The sequence below is a fragment of the Lytechinus variegatus genome, chromosome 3 (genome assembly GCF_018143015.1).
Source record: "Lytechinus variegatus isolate NC3 chromosome 3, Lvar_3.0, whole genome shotgun sequence".
NCBI lineage: Eukaryota > Metazoa > Echinodermata > Echinoidea > Temnopleuroida > Toxopneustidae > Lytechinus > Lytechinus variegatus.
In genome coordinates this window covers 34858796-34875763 of record NC_054742.1, presented here as the reverse complement: position 1 = coordinate 34875763, position 16968 = coordinate 34858796, and the positions used below count along the sequence as shown (strand labels likewise).

General features: G+C 37.7%; 1 protein-coding gene, 2 non-coding genes and 1 pseudogene across 3 annotated transcripts; 3 read left to right on the top strand and 1 right to left on the bottom strand.

Annotated features, from left to right (window-relative positions):
* The first annotated feature begins 455 nt into the window (after positions 1-455).
* Positions 456-10779, top strand: LOC121410861 (60S ribosomal protein L4-B-like). The gene is made up of 8 exons (XM_041603212.1): positions 456-559; positions 3605-3782; positions 4757-5002; positions 5390-5514; positions 6852-6981; positions 8161-8317; positions 9063-9309; positions 10560-10779. The coding sequence occupies exons 1-8, from the start codon at positions 557-559 to the stop codon at positions 10623-10625; spliced, it is 1152 nt and encodes a 383-aa protein (XP_041459146.1). The 5' UTR covers positions 456-556; the 3' UTR covers positions 10626-10779.
* Positions 6442-6517, top strand: LOC121412303. Its single transcript, XR_005969599.1, has one exon. It is a non-coding gene; the product is annotated as a small nucleolar RNA SNORD57 (small nucleolar RNA).
* On the top strand, positions 7870-7942 carry LOC121412309. Its single transcript, XR_005969604.1, has one exon. It is a non-coding gene; the product is annotated as a small nucleolar RNA SNORD57 (small nucleolar RNA).
* LOC121410862 lies at positions 10702-16682 on the bottom strand (annotated as a pseudogene).
* Positions 16683-16968: the final 286 nt, after the last annotated feature.

Here is a 16968-nt window from a genome sequence, read left to right as displayed (position 1 = left end):
CACTAAATCAATAGGCGTATACTGTCCCCGACTGTTATGGGCGATTTAATATACCGGCCCCGTGGCGGTCCCCGGATCGGACATTGATGTGTGTATGAGGGTGTGTAGGGGCAGATGAAGGTTTGTGCATTTTTAGATGTGTATCAATATATAAGATTTGATTATTTGGGAACGAAAATAAAACTTCGTCATCACATGCAACTTTCCCCCATTTAACGCCAGTTAGGGCTCGAAACTTTAGGCCGCATTAGGTTGTAAAACACAAGGACGAACCGTCAAGTGAACTTCGGCCGCGCATTAAATTAATTCGGCTATAAATTGATGAAAATCGAACATATCTCTTATTTGTCAAAATATTCGTAGAAATATTATTAGACAAATCAATTGTGTAAACTTTATAAGGCACGAAAATAGTAAAAAAAAAAAATCGTATTCAGCTTTATCAAATAGTTCCGCCACTTCGCTCGATCACATGTGATCAATAGGAAGATCTTTTCGCCTGTGGTGGCTCTCGTGTTCTCACTTACATCGAAAGCTGCCGGCATATACAGTCAAAATGGTACACAATCGTCTCATTTTATCACGGAAAAGTGATTTTTAATGGAGATTATGAAATACTGCATGTTTTATAATAATAACTCAGGATTTAACATTTCATTAGTGAGAAATTTAGGCTCAGATTTATTGGTCATGTTGGAACGTTCTATTCTGCCACGCACGTCATGCACGTACCGTACGGTAGACGGTGGGTAGATCTGAGTGACGTTACCCACGTTATCATTGCCATTGCATTGGCCCATTTCCATGCATGTGGTCCGGGGCGGGTGTCCAGACACTTTATATTTTTGAAGCCGTCTTTTTTGTCTTTGGATTACACTAAATACATAGGAATTCAATGGTTGTAATCATTTTCTATTTTGTTCTCTATATTTCCTAACATTTTGTTCTAAAAATAAAATATAGAGGCGCATGGCCAATAATATGCAGAGCTACCGTCCAACTAATAAAAGTTAAAGATCAGTGACAGTAGGCCTAGGGCTAGGCTATGCTATGCGTGAAACTCGAGCATTTTGGACTCTTGTTCATCCTTCAAATCTCTGTCTCATGCAACTATCACAGCCTATCCCCAGATCCCCACATACATTGTACACAATGTCAGTGATCTCACTCCCAGATTCACAGAAAATCCCACGCATAGATCTAGCTGGTCTTTGCCTTGGTTTGAACTTGGCATCTCTGAATATGGGGGATTCCAGTCCAATTAGGGAGACAGTCTCGTGGGGGGGGGGGGGCACTGGTATGTAGGCCCTAAATGCATAGTGGGTATGTGCTGCGGAGGGGACCCCATTATTACATTCAAATTTCGTTTGAAGGCATAGCATTTTTGTCTAATTGAAAAAAAGAACAAAGAAAGCCGCTCCAAGCCAGGCCTTGCAGGCATAGCATTTTCTTCTTATCGAGAAAAAGAATTCCGCTCCAAAGCTTCGCATATTTTTCGTTACGCTGTTCCGATCACATTAATCTGCTACAATAAGCAGCAATTTTGGTGAAAAGGGGTCGCAGAGCTCACCGGCGGAGGCCGCGCTAGCTGCATCATGCACGCATGACCGTTCCATACGCACTCACACGCTGGCGATCTGTTCCAAGGACCCCCGTTTTCACAAACACTTGGAGTTCCGAAGCCCGTTCCGAGGATCCTCCTTTTTACAATAAGCCTGCTCCAAGGCCCTCGTTTTTTGTCTCGCCCGCGGCACACCCCCACCATTTTTTGGGTCGAGTGCGCCTCTCCTGAAAAAGTGATCAAACTTCGCTTGTAAATTTTCCAAATTAGGCCTACTTTCTAATCTAAGAGTCTTAAGAGTCCTACACACAACTATCCAGGAGGCCCCTAGAGAGTAAAATGATTTACTAACGACTTAACGTATGCTTAATCTCCACAGAGCCAGGGATCCATCCCATGATTCACCTGCGTGTATGGTACCTCCAAAAAACCTTACTTTCGCCCCAAGATTTCTACTTCTAAAAAGAATCTAGGCCTAAATGGGATACTTCATTTCTGACAGTTCTATGGTATTGATTTAATTTTTAAACAAGAATTCATTTTAGAAAATGATAAATAATCATCTTGTTCCTCATTTTTCTTCGCCAACGTAGGCAAGGAATGATAAACAAGATGGCTGTGTAAACATCAAGCAATTTTCCCCCGTCTTTTCATAATATTTTTCTCATTTTTAAAAAATAATTCTTGTTTATAAATGAAGTCAATAGTGTAGAAATGAAGTTTTATCCCATTTACATGATTTAGGGCAAGGCCAGATCTAGATCTTTTAGAAGGAAAGTAGAATTCTCAGGGGCCGAAGTTTGAGGTTTTATCGCGGGACATGCAGATGAATGGGATGGAATCCCTGGCTCTGTGGAGAGTAAGCATACATTAGTAAATGATTTTTACTCTCCAGGAGCCTCCTGGCTACACACAACAAATGGGTATAGTGGTATACCTAGTCAGTGTACTGTAGTGTAGTGTACTATGTACCGTATTACCGAACACTTGTCATGAATTCAGTCGTATACCAAACACATTATTCTCATAAAATTCACCAAACTTTGACCATAAATAGGTCTACACAAGAACCTACATAATTAATAGAAATAGACCCTATGTCAAAATTTTGCCGTATTCTTTGTTTACGATATTTGCTTCCAATCTGACCCCTCTTCTCGAACTTGCATGTGCAATATTTTGGTCAATTGAAAAAGGTAGGATGGGGGGGGGGTCGGGTTTCCGGGTACATTTTTGAAGGCTTCTTTTTTGTTTTCAGATTAGTATCAAGACCTAGACTACACTAAACATACTTTGTATTTAGATCTAGACCTAGTTGTAAATTTTTCCGAATGACTTTCTAAAATTGATCGTCCGGGCACACAACTTGGTACTGGTATATGGTATTACCAAAGTGTGTTTAGACTATGGGAAAAGTTGAGAAAACGGGGAAATCACTGACAAGCTATTTTGACCATATTTTATTAGTTTTAGAATATTAATACTTTGAAAATGTGTTTCAACCATTTTTCATCATCTTTCTATTCAAGTTCCCTTCGCTTTGGAAGGATGTTAAATTTTGAGTGTATGAAATTATTTTCTGATGCGTACGATGCGCGCGTTCAATAATACAAGGCCAGTTGGTAATACAATCAAGTGTGGTCTTTTACTGAATTTTGGTGGCCTTTTACTGAATTTTGGTGGCCTGACTCATTTTTGGTTGCCCCGGGCTACTGCTAATGTTGAGCTCTGATTCAGGATTGGGGGTAGGGTGACTTTTGCAAAAGGAACTCTTTCCTTGACTACTCCATTGCAAATTGTTTTTCCATCATGATAGGCCACCACCCAAGATGCTATCTGAGATGTATAGTCTTTAATTTGATGAGATGAAAAGAAATGAGGCAAGTAAACTGATAAAAAGCGCAAAATACTTTTGAAATTCATGGAAGTGTTCTGTACAGTTTATAATCTCATATTGCTCATTATGATCATGCTCTCATTCTCAAGAATTTTCATTGAAATAAATGCTGATCTAAGACACCATGTTTCTTATGTTTTCTACAGGCTGTTGCAGCTGCAAGACCACTTGTTACAGTGTACAATGAGAAGAATGAAGTTACTGGAACCAATGTGACCCTACCAGCTGTCTTCAAGGCACCAATCAGGCCAGATGTGGTTAACTATGCCCACACCAACATGAGGAAGAACAGCCGTCAGCCCTACGCTGTCAAGAAAATTGCTGGTAAGTTATTTCAGTTACAGTTAGAGTGCTCTGTCAAGATTTTTGGGTGATTTATGGAGCTGTATCACCTACTTCTGTATCGTCCTTGCATCACCTATTGGTATGATTCTTCAACTTCAGGTCCGTGTTTTTGAATGACCTTGATAATATTGAAGTTCTGAACTAATCATTCTGTACTAAAGGTAATGTTCCCAAGAAAAGAACTGATTTTGCTCTGAGATCAGATATATTTAGAGAACTTATTTTCCAGGAATCATCATCAGTGTGATGTATATTGGGGCCTGTCAAGGAGTCACTGTATCCTTGTCTCTCCCAAAAGCTTTGAGTGTGGAGTGCAAAAAAATTACATGCTCGCTACCTCAAAGTTTAAAGAGACAAGAATGAAACACTTGTGATTCTATTTGATATATAGCCTTCTTATATTACACCAAGGAAATTGAATCAGCTGTTGGATTGGGACATTGTTATTCTTCCTTTTCTTGTCTGGGTTCATTGCTATCTTCCATGTGTTCCGTGAACGTTGCCCTAGTCTGTGCTTTTTTAGCGATATCATTCAGCGGATAATTGTGTGACTTCATCCAATTCTGATTCGATGGATGACATGTCCATTTCAGGGTTTTCAAGGCTTCTTTTGCACAAGGCATAGGTGTCACTTCTGGATAGTAATGTGAGGAGTGCTGAAACTGTAACACTAAAGAATGGACCTTTAAGGAGAGCAGAACCAGAGACAATTTCCTGCTTGCAATGAGTTATTTGACAGAAGTCCATGTTAATCCTATATTATATTGATGAAGTTTTGATTCCTAGGGCTGAAATACTTGTAATCATCAGATCTTATGAATATTGAATTAAATCTGTCTTTGTATTTGGAAATTCGGATATGCTAAAAAAAAGTTTATTTTAGATTTTGTTAACAAGTTGATAAAAATATTAGATAAAGATTAATAAATGCTTGTTTGGCATCTATTCTGTAGGTCACCAGACCAGTGCTGAATCCTGGGGTACAGGACGTGCTGTTGCCCGTATCCCCCGTGTCCGAGGAGGTGGTACCCACCGCTCTGGTCAGGGAGCATTCGGCAACATGTGCCGTGGTGGACGCATGTTTGCCCCTACCAAGATCTGGCGACGCTGGCACACACGCACCAACATCAGCCAGAAGCGCTTTGCAATGTGCTCTGCACTCGCTGCCTCGGCAGTCCCAGCTCTCGTCATGTCCAAAGGTAATATTTCACTTCTTAGTGATGGCATGTAAAATGAAATTGTATACAAGTGTTAAGATTAGTGTAAGTGCAAAATAAGGTCCCTTTAAAAGACAAAGATTTGTCTTTATTCTATGAAGTAATTATTTGGGCATAAGAGAACCCAAATGTCAAATTCTAATATTTCTTGAAGAAAAATTAGATGATATGCAAAATAAAACAATTTTGGGCACTTAATTTGGTTAATTAGTAAACAGAACACCCATATGGACATTTATAGAAAATAAAACAAAACTTTTCAGACTTAATGATAAGTGAGACACAGAACCCCCCCCCCATAATTTTGTCTTGTTTGGGGGAAAGTAATGATCTTTTATTCTTAATGTGTGATTATATTGTCAATCACAGGTCACATGATCATGGGCACGCCAGAAGTACCCCTTGTAGTCAGCGACAAAGTCCAAGACTTCAAGAAGACCAAGGAAGCTGTCTACTTCCTCAAGCGTTTCAAGGCATGGGAAGACATCAAGAAGGTAAATTCAAAGAACTATGAAAGTAAACTACTGTAAAAGTGGAAATATTCGTGGTGTGAAAATTTTCGCGGTGTGAAAATTTTCGCGCATTTCGCGGCAAGATCGGCGAGCGCGAATTTAAAAACACGCAAATTTATGAGCATCTATTTTAATGCAAGTTTTGAACTGCGGTTCAATTGCGTGTATCGTTTTGGCAAAGAGATTGCACAATTTGATCTAAAGAGGGCGGCATTTACGCAAGCAAGCTTGAGCTCCAATATCATGTGCATCGCGAGAATTTGTTCTAAAAGCAATGCGATAATTTTTTAACAGTCGCAGATCGGTATTTAGATAATGATTTTGGTTGAAATATAAATTGGTTTTGCTGTTTGATTGGTGAGTGTTTAGATCTGTTTAGTTTTTGAAAAGACGTTGGGTCGATCGCCCGTGTTTGATTGATCCCATGCACTTCGAATAGCCGTAGTCCCCCCGATCCTTACCCGGTGCTCGGCCGTCTATACCAGGCCAGCAGCTAGCAGCGCCTCCGTTTTGCCTTTCCCAATGTCCGCCCCGCAAAGAAAAATTGCGCTAAATGTCTTAAAGCTCATGATTAGATCAAAACAATGTTGAATTATGCCGCCCTAGAGCTAAAATTATGATCAGAAAATACAATTTCGTTGCTGAAATTTTAATTAAAACCATTCTCAAATGGCAAGAAGGAAGTGACTTTGTGATTATGGAGTGTGCAGCGCGAATTTAAAAACCGCGAATATGTTTGAAGCCGCCCAAGCGCGAAAAATTAATCCCGCGAAAATAACAGCGTTTACAGTAATAAATTTGCCATACCAGTGAAACGGTTTCCTTTGTATGCCTCGTGAATGGTAATTTAATCATCTCTTTTGATTATTCAGTCATTAAGTAAAAAAAAAAAACAACTTTATATCCCATCCCAGATGATGCTTACTTGAACCTGAATTCATTTGATATGGAGGATAAATAGAAACTGATTTAATGAGACTGATGGGACTGTTGGGAGTATCTTTCTCTAATACTATTTATTTCTGGGTGAACACAATGTGTGATTTCAGTTGTTTTCTTCTCCAAGAACAGTTGATTGAGGAGTACCTGAAACATTAACTATTTTGCTATATTTTATCCAAATTCATAATTCCTAATATATTTTACAAAACATAGCAAGATGCAACTAGATCACAGCCATTTATTGTGAATTTTTGGTTTTGGAGGAAAATCACAAATATGAAGGTGATATAAGGGGCGGATTTTATAATCAGTATACAGTCTGTAAGGTAGCCTGCACTCTGCCGTCATTGAATATTGTATTGTACTTTGAACTGCAGGTGTACAAGTCTCGTCGCATGAGGGCAGGCAAGGGAAAGATGAGGAACAGGAGGTTTGTCAGACGTCTTGGTCCACTGGTTGTCTATGATCAAGACAACGGCATCACAAGGGCCTTCAGGAACATCCCAGGTCAGTGCAAAAGTGAAAGATCTTCCTAACTGATATAATTTCTCAACCTTTTTAAAAGATTAAAGGTATTTTTTAACTTTGTGAGTAGCCGATTTAAAAAAATTCTCAAACCATGATGAAACATGTGTACAAGTGCATGTATTAGAACCAATAAACCCTGAAAACAACCATTATTGAGAATGAAAAGCTAAAACTACAAGGCAAACCCCGATTTTGTAAATAGGCGTCTTATAGACACCTAAATAGTACACATAAGTGTATGGGATGAAATTAAGATGGTGTATCCGGTCACTTTATATTTCAATTTTTGAAGCACTAAATAATTATTTTCGAACGCAATTTTTTCTGGGCTTCATTTTTGTAACATATCACAGACACAGGTGACAAGTGTGACCTAGCTCAGATTTTTTAAAAGTTAAACCAATGTTAACCAAATCACTTTAAATAAAATGAAATAAAAGATGTCAGAGTACAGTTGTAATATGCGTGCCTGTGGAAAAGAGATATGTAATTAATCTTACAATCAATTGCAACCCTTTGGTGCCTGGGAAAATGTAGGTATGTTATCAATGTTATCAATCTTACAATCACTTATAACCCTTAAGTATATGAATTACCTAAGACTTGTTGAAGATGAATTGTTTCACTTTACAAGGGACTGTCAGACATTTCTTTTACCTTGATTTACTCTGATGTTGGGCGTGAAGTTTACAAGTCATATTTGTATCTTAGAACTTGTCTTTGGCTGTTAGCAATGATTTTTTTCCCCCAATGCCTTTTGTGGGTTTGGATGTGTTGTAAGAATTCTGTGTCCAGGTGGAATCAGTTTTATGTGGTTAAACAGGCCTTATCTAGATATGATTTGAATGTTTTCAAAGTTCTCGGTATCCCAGATGATGTTGCATTCAACCTGAATTCATTGAATATGGAGGTTTCAAAACTGATTTAATGAGACTGATGGGATATTGTGAATGAAACTTGATGTTGTTCACCAGGTTCCAAAGCAGCCAAAGTTAATCACAAAATTAGGCCCTTTTTTCTAAGGGGAGGGACAAACCTATCAAGTGTAAATTCCATGTTTTCATATTTAGAAATGGAAAAAAATATGAATTGTTTATTCAAGGCTAGAGAAAGAATATGACATAGTTTTCATTATTGTAATCTTCTCTGTGTTGTCAGGTGTGACCCTCCTCCAAGTCTCAAGACTGAACCTCTTGAGGCTAGCTCCTGGTGGACATGTTGGTAGGTTCTGCATCTGGACAGAGTCTGCATTCAACAAACTTGATGGCCTCTACGGAACGTGGAAGAAGCCTTCCTCAGAGAAGTCCAACTGGAAGTAAGTTCAATTATAGTTGGTATAGTGAGCATGAATCACAAATTTGTAACCTGATTGACATACCATGTTATGCAATACTGTTGAGAAAGCCTCATAATGCTTTCTACATTTTTGCTAATGTATGAGAATATTTGATCCATCTATCCTATTGGTATACAAGTAGTACACATCACCGAGATCATTAATAAGAAAAGCATGCCATACTGTACCTTTGGAGCTGTTTTAATTCCCCCGAGGTATAACTCAGAGCATTATGACTTCTAAGGTAACAAGTGTTCGATATTTGATAAACAAACTATATATCAAACAAAGACTGGTCTGTACAACATTTCATTATTACCAGTCAGCAGCAAGTTTTCCTGTTACCTGAAATAAATGATGGTGATGTGAAAAATTATAGATTTTTACCAATTATTTGATTAGGATCTAGATCACCATTTTGTAATACCATATATTATACTCGACTTTTATAAAAAGAAAAATTGCAGCAAACTTATTTGTATGAACATGGGTGATATGAATGATCTTAAAGTGAACATTGCGTGCATAAAATTGGTAATTTGTACCAAATGCTTACTTCAAGTAAGGAAAGTGTCCCTTGACATAAGAAATGGAGTCAGTTTACTAATTGATGTAAATGGTCAGTTTAAAGGTAGACGATAGTCAAGATGAGCATTGTGTTAAATTTATATCGTCTAATGCAGTTAACAAAAAACTTGATATCACCCTCTCTGCTTTTCCATAGCCTTCCCATGCCCAAGATGACCAACACTGACCTACGAAGGTTGCTTAGGAGTCAAGAGATCCGTCGCTCCCTCAGACCAGTCAACACAACGTCCACCAAGCGCAAGGTCCTCAAGAAGAATCCTCTGAAGAATGTTAGGGTCATGTTCAAGCTCAACCCCTACGCCAAGACACAGAAGCGCAACGCGAAGCTTGATGAGGAGAGGGCAAAGGCAAAGAGACAAGAGATCCTTGACAAGAAGAGGGGGGTATGTATTAATTCATATTGTACTTCATATACAACAATTTTGCATTCTCGAACTTGTTCAGTAGTAGTCAAATGACAAATTCAGATCAAATGGTACCAAAGAACTTTGCTTTAAGAAGTTTGCCTTATCAGAGTCACTGAAGGTGATAATGAAAGATAGCATCTGCAGTATTGAGGTGGCATTTCCACTTCTGCAAAGTTGACATAAAGGGGAATCCTACCTTCGTAAAGGAATAATTTGAGAGAAAGGGTGAAAACCCAGAATGCTTCCAAGAAATAAGACAAGGAATGTACAGTTGTGTGCAAATCCCACCCAAAATACTCTCCTTTATGCTGAGTGTTGAATGTAGACAACACCACTACGATGTTCGGTGAGCATAGAGAAACGAACCTTATTGAATGTTGTATTTTAACATGGCAGAGCTTGAACATTGCAGAGCTACTTTAAAATACATTAAATTTTTGTTTTCCTCACTGGTGGGGTTCACTAACTTTTGAGCACTTGGAAAACTAAGATGACTTTTATATAAATCTTGAGTTTAAAATTTGATGAATAGATGGTGACCAATGTAGGGAATACACTTCCAAAGCTGCCAACTAATATGTTTTAATGATATTAGTATGTTTTTTTCATAATCAAAAGTGACAAAAATATGATTTTTTTTTATTGCAAAATGTGTTTCTTGTTAAATTTGATTGGCATGCTTCATATTTGTAATTCATCAGGATGTTCCAAAATATGTGTTTTTCCTTCAAAATATGATTTTAATTATGGATCAGTATGTTTTCTGGTCAAACTACTTTCTATTTGTTTGGATCTCCTTAACTTAGGTTTGCCTGTATTTTTTAACTTTGATATTTGTATGATAGAGTATATGTACAGTAATTGATTACAAAACAGTATCTGTGGATTAAATATTAAAAGTCCATTAGATTGCATTCAACGTGTAAGACAATTGGAAGGCTGCTTGTAGAAACAAGTGTACTTTATCACAATTAGGAATGACAGGTAAATGATGATTTATGAATTCTTAGTTCTTATAGTGGATTCTAAGTATTATGAATCAAATTTAAAAGTGCCTTTTATTAGCCATTATTAACTTGTGATTACCATTATAAGGAAGTACATATTTTATAAAATATTCTTTTTTATGGTTTGTAATAAATACCTCCAAACATGATTGGTGATGTTGTTAAAATGTCTACTTTTTCCTGTTTTTTTCTTATATCCATTGATTTGATTACCTACAGGTTACCAAGGAGGCACCAGCCAAGGGCAAAGGCAAAGCCAAGGCCAAAGGAAAAGGAAAGAAGTAGAACAACCAACCATCTATGATGATGGACATAGTGACTTTTATTATCCTCACTCTACACTGTGTCATGTGAGGCCTTGAATTAAGAAAATCCCAACACCACCAGGACTGTGATATGAGATCAGCAAATTCAATAAACAAGGCTTACAAAATGCAAACGTATGGTCAAGCATGTGTCTCATTTAGTGTGTATTACAGTTAAAATCAATGGTCTTTATGTGTGGGCTGTATATTAAAGGTGAGTTTTCTCAGGAATGAGAGTTCATTGTGAAAATTGAGAGTGAAAGAATATGTCAAAATCAGTCATTTGCATTTTATACTCCACAGTTTGTCAATTTTGTGTTGGGATTTGCAAGTGAAACAAGTGTTTTTGTTTTGCGTATTAAAATTTAAAGAGTAAAATTAAATTTCTTGAAAGCATATGATTTTCCATACAACCTAGGCACAAATTTTGCATGCACAATAATAATTGAATTGTTCGAACTAAATATTCCATGATTATTGAAATCATGAATTTGGTATCTTTCTAGACCTTTCAACACCATAGATGCAAATTGTGATTTGCCATTTGTGACATAAGTATCCTATGCAAAACCATGTGCCTGTGAATATGCCCATTGGATCCGCATCTAATCTTATTTTGACTACAAGAAAACAATCATTCCAAGAAAAGAACTTAATTGGAAAAGCATTTAGTATATATATATATATATATATAATATATAATGTATATATAAAACTTTTAATTCTGTAATGAATTGAAAAACATAATTGCCTGTAACAAAGTGATAGTGAAAACTATCTCTGTCTATCCTAATGCACTTTTATGGTGCTATCTAGGATGATTTGCCTATTGATTTTGACAATTTACTGTTCACATTTTTTCAGTTTTTTTTACTGTATCACTATATACTGTGCTGAGATATCAAAGTGTCACACAAATTTTAAATAAAAATGAGAGAGAATAAGAAGAGATAAGTTCACCAATAAAATTAAATGAAAAAAGGGTATTTTTTAATCTAAAACTTTTGGGAAATCATTCAGTTTCAACCAGTTATCTTTCATATTCCATGTTTTGTTTTTTATTGAAACATTTACCCAACATGGTATTTACACCTCATGCTCAGTCTAAAACAATGTTTTTGAATAGGAACTGGAGAGATATTAGTATTCCCAAAAAAATCTTCCAAATTAACCTTTATGTGATTTTTGATAAAAATACAGGAGAGTACACAAGTCAACCTTTGGTGTAAGTCAAATATTTGATTAAGTGAGTTGCAGGATATTTTTGGGACTGAAGTAGGGGAATATTCAACGTGTTATTTACATCTTCACAGTCAAATTTTGTGCAAGAGGTAGTCTGGAGATTTCTGTGTTCCCAGGAGATTTTAAATGCTGATTCTGCTTTGAGTTGGGAGATACAATATACAAACTTGGATCCTATTCTAGTGAGATATCTAATATGAACGAATCTTTCATCTATCTCATAACAGTTTCTCAGGTGTACTTCCTCCAAATGATAGGTGGGATGAGCACCTTGTCAATGATATGCAATACACCATTGTAGATGTTGTAGTCCTGATAGACCACTCTGGCGTTGGTGTGTCCATTTACCCAAAGAGTATCTGATGAAAGAAAGAAAGAAGGAAGTGTGCAGTAATTTTAGAATAATTATTGGCAGGAATGTAACTAGAGAAAATCAGAAATGTGAGTGAATGTGATCAATGAATGGTTCAATAGTGATGAGAAGTGAACAAGAGTTGATGGCAAGACAATTTGCTTTAAATTGAATACATTGAATAAAATGGCATGGTGAACTGCTAATGCCACTCTAAGAACTTCCAAGAATAACTTGGACAATGTGTGCCCACCCTGACATACGTGCAGAGATGCCAAGTAGTACTTAGTACTAGTAAAATCGAATACTGATGGTGTCACACAAATAACTGATATGTGAAAGATTCAGTTTAATTGTGTTGTCCTATGGTATTTCTGTGAAAATACTGATTTCCTCATCAAACTACTGATTTTCAATATTTGAAATATTCTTGTTCAGGTTGACAGCTTTTTAAAGAAGTTTGAGAGATTCAGAGAGGAGTATACCACTGTATTTAAATTAAAACCAACCAAAAACCGGTCTATGAAAAAGATTAGCAAAGGGAATTGTGGAGATGAATTGCAGATAATTTTGGAGAGCAGTTTTGAACAAGAGAGAGAAGTATAGAGAGCAATAAAATTTACCGTATGAAGGGCAATCCCATAAAATCCTTGATCTTATTGTACATCAGACACAAATTTAAAAAAAATTTCTTCACTTAATAAAACTGCTCAAGCTGTGTTACTTTGAGAGCATTACAACTTTTCATGATTTCAGAAATTTTAACATAAAGGGGTCGGATTGCATACATGTACATATATTTTATGAAATTACCCCAAAGTCAATGGTTCATCCTGTAAGTAAGCTTTGGAAACCTGGAGCTCTGGTTCAGCTTCACTTTAGAAAATGTCTGGTGTTTCTTCCCCCCCTTTTTTGGTGGTGGGGATTGTTTGCAAGCTTCCTACTCAAATTGGGAGAAGTGCACAGCACTGTTTCATGTTTATTTTTTATTTTGTGTTGTGAGAGATTATCAGTATCTCCACCCCACTCTGATTGTTGTACTCTAACAATATAGACCCTTAATTCTTGGTATCATGATGGTAAGCACTTGGCTAAACCTCACAGCGTGTCTGTATGAACTACTTAAAGTTCATTTATATATATTTATAGGCTATAATGCTGAATTCTACAAAATCTACAATTTAATATTGTATTACATTTGACTGTAAAATCAATTCTTAATATGGGCCATACTATTGATCTCGATGCATTAATTCAACGTACCATACCATACAGTTAGATTGATTGATTCTCCCTGTATGGTGGCAAACACTTCTCCATCATAGCTCCCAGATGCATAGAGAGTCCAATCTAAGAGGTGGTAGAGTAATACTTCACGTAGTAATGTTGTGTTGTGCTCAAGTTTCTTCAACTCGTCACGTGACAGCTTGTCGATGCCATCGTTATTTGGAATGAAAAACGTGAATGGACCCTCTGCCAAAGAAGAAGCAGAGAAAATGATAATATAACGGGGGAATAAAGAAGAGGAAGGTGAGATTAAAAAAAAAGGAGAGGTAAGAACAACAATTTCTAACTAATGGGAAAGTACAAATACAACAGACACTCTTACAGTAGCATCTTGGTCATTTCTGGGAAGCGTTTTAAGAAGGGACTTGTGACGTTTTATACTACAACTACAATATCAGCCAGTCAGAACAAAAGAACGTTGACAGATCTAACAGCTTGTCAGACAACAAAATTGAAATGCTCCCCTGATTTTTGTTACATACGATGCCTAGTGGAAAGGGCATGGGGGGGGGGGGCAATTACCCCCGCTACAAAAACTTGTGCGGGGTCACAATCAGTCCTTACACAGCGTTCAAATGGGAAAGGGGTAGTTGCTAGCCCCCACCACCCATAACATGAAATAATGAAAACTTTTCTGCTGAAAATGTTATGATGATTCATCAAATCCTTTGATTTCACTCATGAACATTAAAATGTTCCCTCGTCATAGCCTTGGTCGATTCACTCTCTTGTTTTCAAATTTCGTTTGAAAAGTATTACACTTCTCCCACAATGCTTGAACAAAAATGGATAGTGGCCTAGCAACCGACGAAAATTTGTGAAACGGGTCCCCTTCCACTAGAAGATAGCCCACTGCAATGTTTGCCCCCACCCTCTCAGGAAAAGCAAAAGTGTGTATCAGTATGGGGGGGGGGGGGAGGCAGCTCGTGTAACATTCGATATCACCCTTACCTTTCAGGTAATCTTGTAGTTTTGCCAGATAAATCAATTTCTTAAGCTTGGTGAATTGCTTATCATTGTTAACGACTTCCATTATATCACCTGGTGGAACTGGATGCATCACATTAGAAATTATGCGAACCTCACCATTGGTTGCGTTTCCACCGTCTATCACGGGTCCACCACACGCTGTTATCCTCTAGAAATGAATAAAAGTCAAATAATTACAGAGATATTAACAACCAGGTTATACTGATCATGACGTCATGATGCTGCTAAGACAATATTTTGCCCATCTTATTAACCCTAAACTTTGGCGAGCCGGGTTAAACCCCTCTCACATCGGGGGGGGGGGTGGCTTCCACCCCCCTTCCCTCTGGGATCTCTGCGTTCGATCTCGCGAGCGCCACAAAAATTTGCACAGTAGTCGTGTGCGATAAAATCTACAAGGCTATATGGTTGATTTTTTTTAATAATAAGAATATTTTATTTAATGAATTAATTATGTCAATTCATGCATGAAATAAAGCTCTAATCAACTATTCTACTGCCTCAATACTACCATTTTTTTTTATTCACAGACTCTTTGTATGATCCCGATCAAATGTACTTCAACAAAAAATTGGTGTCGCAATTTTTTCTTATGAATTTTATTGTTTTTTTTTCGATGGAAATTGTTGCAGACATATTCTGATCATTAACAAGTCAAAATGAATTAAGTTTAATCAGTAAAAATCAGAAATAATAATACATAAATTTTGGTTTAATACACAATTTGCTTTGGATCTGTACATGAATTCACGTTTTGGGGCAGTTTTAGATCTGACATGCACTTACATAATGTTGCGTAATTTCGTAGCTGCGTACCCGGACATCGCAAATTTGGTCTCTAAAGACAGGGGCAGCGGACCAGTTTTCAAAGTGGGGGGCTGAGCCAAGAGTGGGGGAGCTGACCATGCAAAAAATCACAATCATATGGTCATTTTTACGTGTTTGTACACGGTTTTGGAAAAAAGTGGGGGCTGAAGCCCCAGCCCCCGCTTCCGAGGCCCCTAAAAGATGTGCGAGATTTGAAAGTAAAAAGTCAGCGAGAGGCGGTTGAAAAAATTCGCGCGGCGGATTTATTGTGAAAAATTTACAGGGGGCGGAATCCGCCCTGCTGAGCCTTTTAAAGTTAAATGCTTAAACTTTTCCTCTACTCTGATCTTAAATCGACAAACGCAATTTGCATAAGCGGACAGGATTAGTCACCAAGGTCTACTTGAACAGCATGCCTTTTTCTTTCTTTCATTCTTTCTTTCTTCATTCCTTCTTTCTTTCTCTCTTTCTTTCTTTCTTTCTCTCCCTCTCTGGCCATGGCACTCTCTTTTCCCTTCTATGGGACCGTGTTCTCATTATAATCATATCTTTCTCCCCTTCTCTTTCTTCCTCTCGAACACTCTCTTAACCTTTTATTTTCTATTCCTATTTTGCATTTGGGTCCTTCCTTTTCTCCTTCATTAATAATCTCTTTATATCCATATTTTCTCACTTTCTTTTCTCTTGGCTGTGCCCGATGGGGGAGGGGGCCGGGCGGTCCCTGGTGCCAATAAGTAGTGAAAAAATAAAAGAGAAGGACCCCCCCTCCTGTGATGACTATATTGAACATAATTATTTTGTGTATTTTTTTCTCTCTTTTTTTTGTTGTTGGGGGGGGGAGCTTTACCGAATAATGTAATTTTCGCTAACGCTCTCACCCTTTATCCCGTACTTTCCTCTTTTATCAATGCCCTATTAATCTCTTCTCATCCACTCTGCACCATCCTACTCCCTCATGCATCTATGATATCCCATTCATCCGAGACAAGTGATAACGCATCTGTCTACCAATGGACCAACGGCATCCCACCACCAGATTGCCACCAACTCACACCGATTACCCCCTTCGCTTGCTCAGCTGCGCCACGCCCACCAACCATCATCTTGCCAATCTGGTAGATATTGAGTCGGATGTTCTTGTCGGGGAAGCATTGTCTCGATGAGTTCGTCGTTGTATACGTCGTCGATGCTTCCAACGAGACGGGGTACGGTGTGGAAGAGGAGGAGCTCGCGGAGATAAGTGTTATTGGACATGAGCTTGTTCCAGATGTCATCAGGCAGGAAGCCGAATGCAAGGTCGTAAGGCGCGAAGAGGGTGAAAGGGCCTGGTAAAATAAAAGGTCGTTGTATTTCAATTAAATAAATGCGAAAGACTTATCTACAACTGGACGGATCTATAAACAGCAATTCGTCTTCTATTTAGGTGGTTTTCCCATTATAAGATCGACTGTATCTCACAAACCATACATAGTGCAGATAAGGATTTCGACAAGATGGGTTCCATTCTATAGAATGATGCGCATGTATACAAATTCCAGTCCCTCCTTCTCCGGGAATTCATAATTTACCAATTTTTGTTCCTCGTTCTTTTCAGCTAGTTATAGTCATACGAAGACTATCAAAATACGTAATTGCTCCTCTGTAC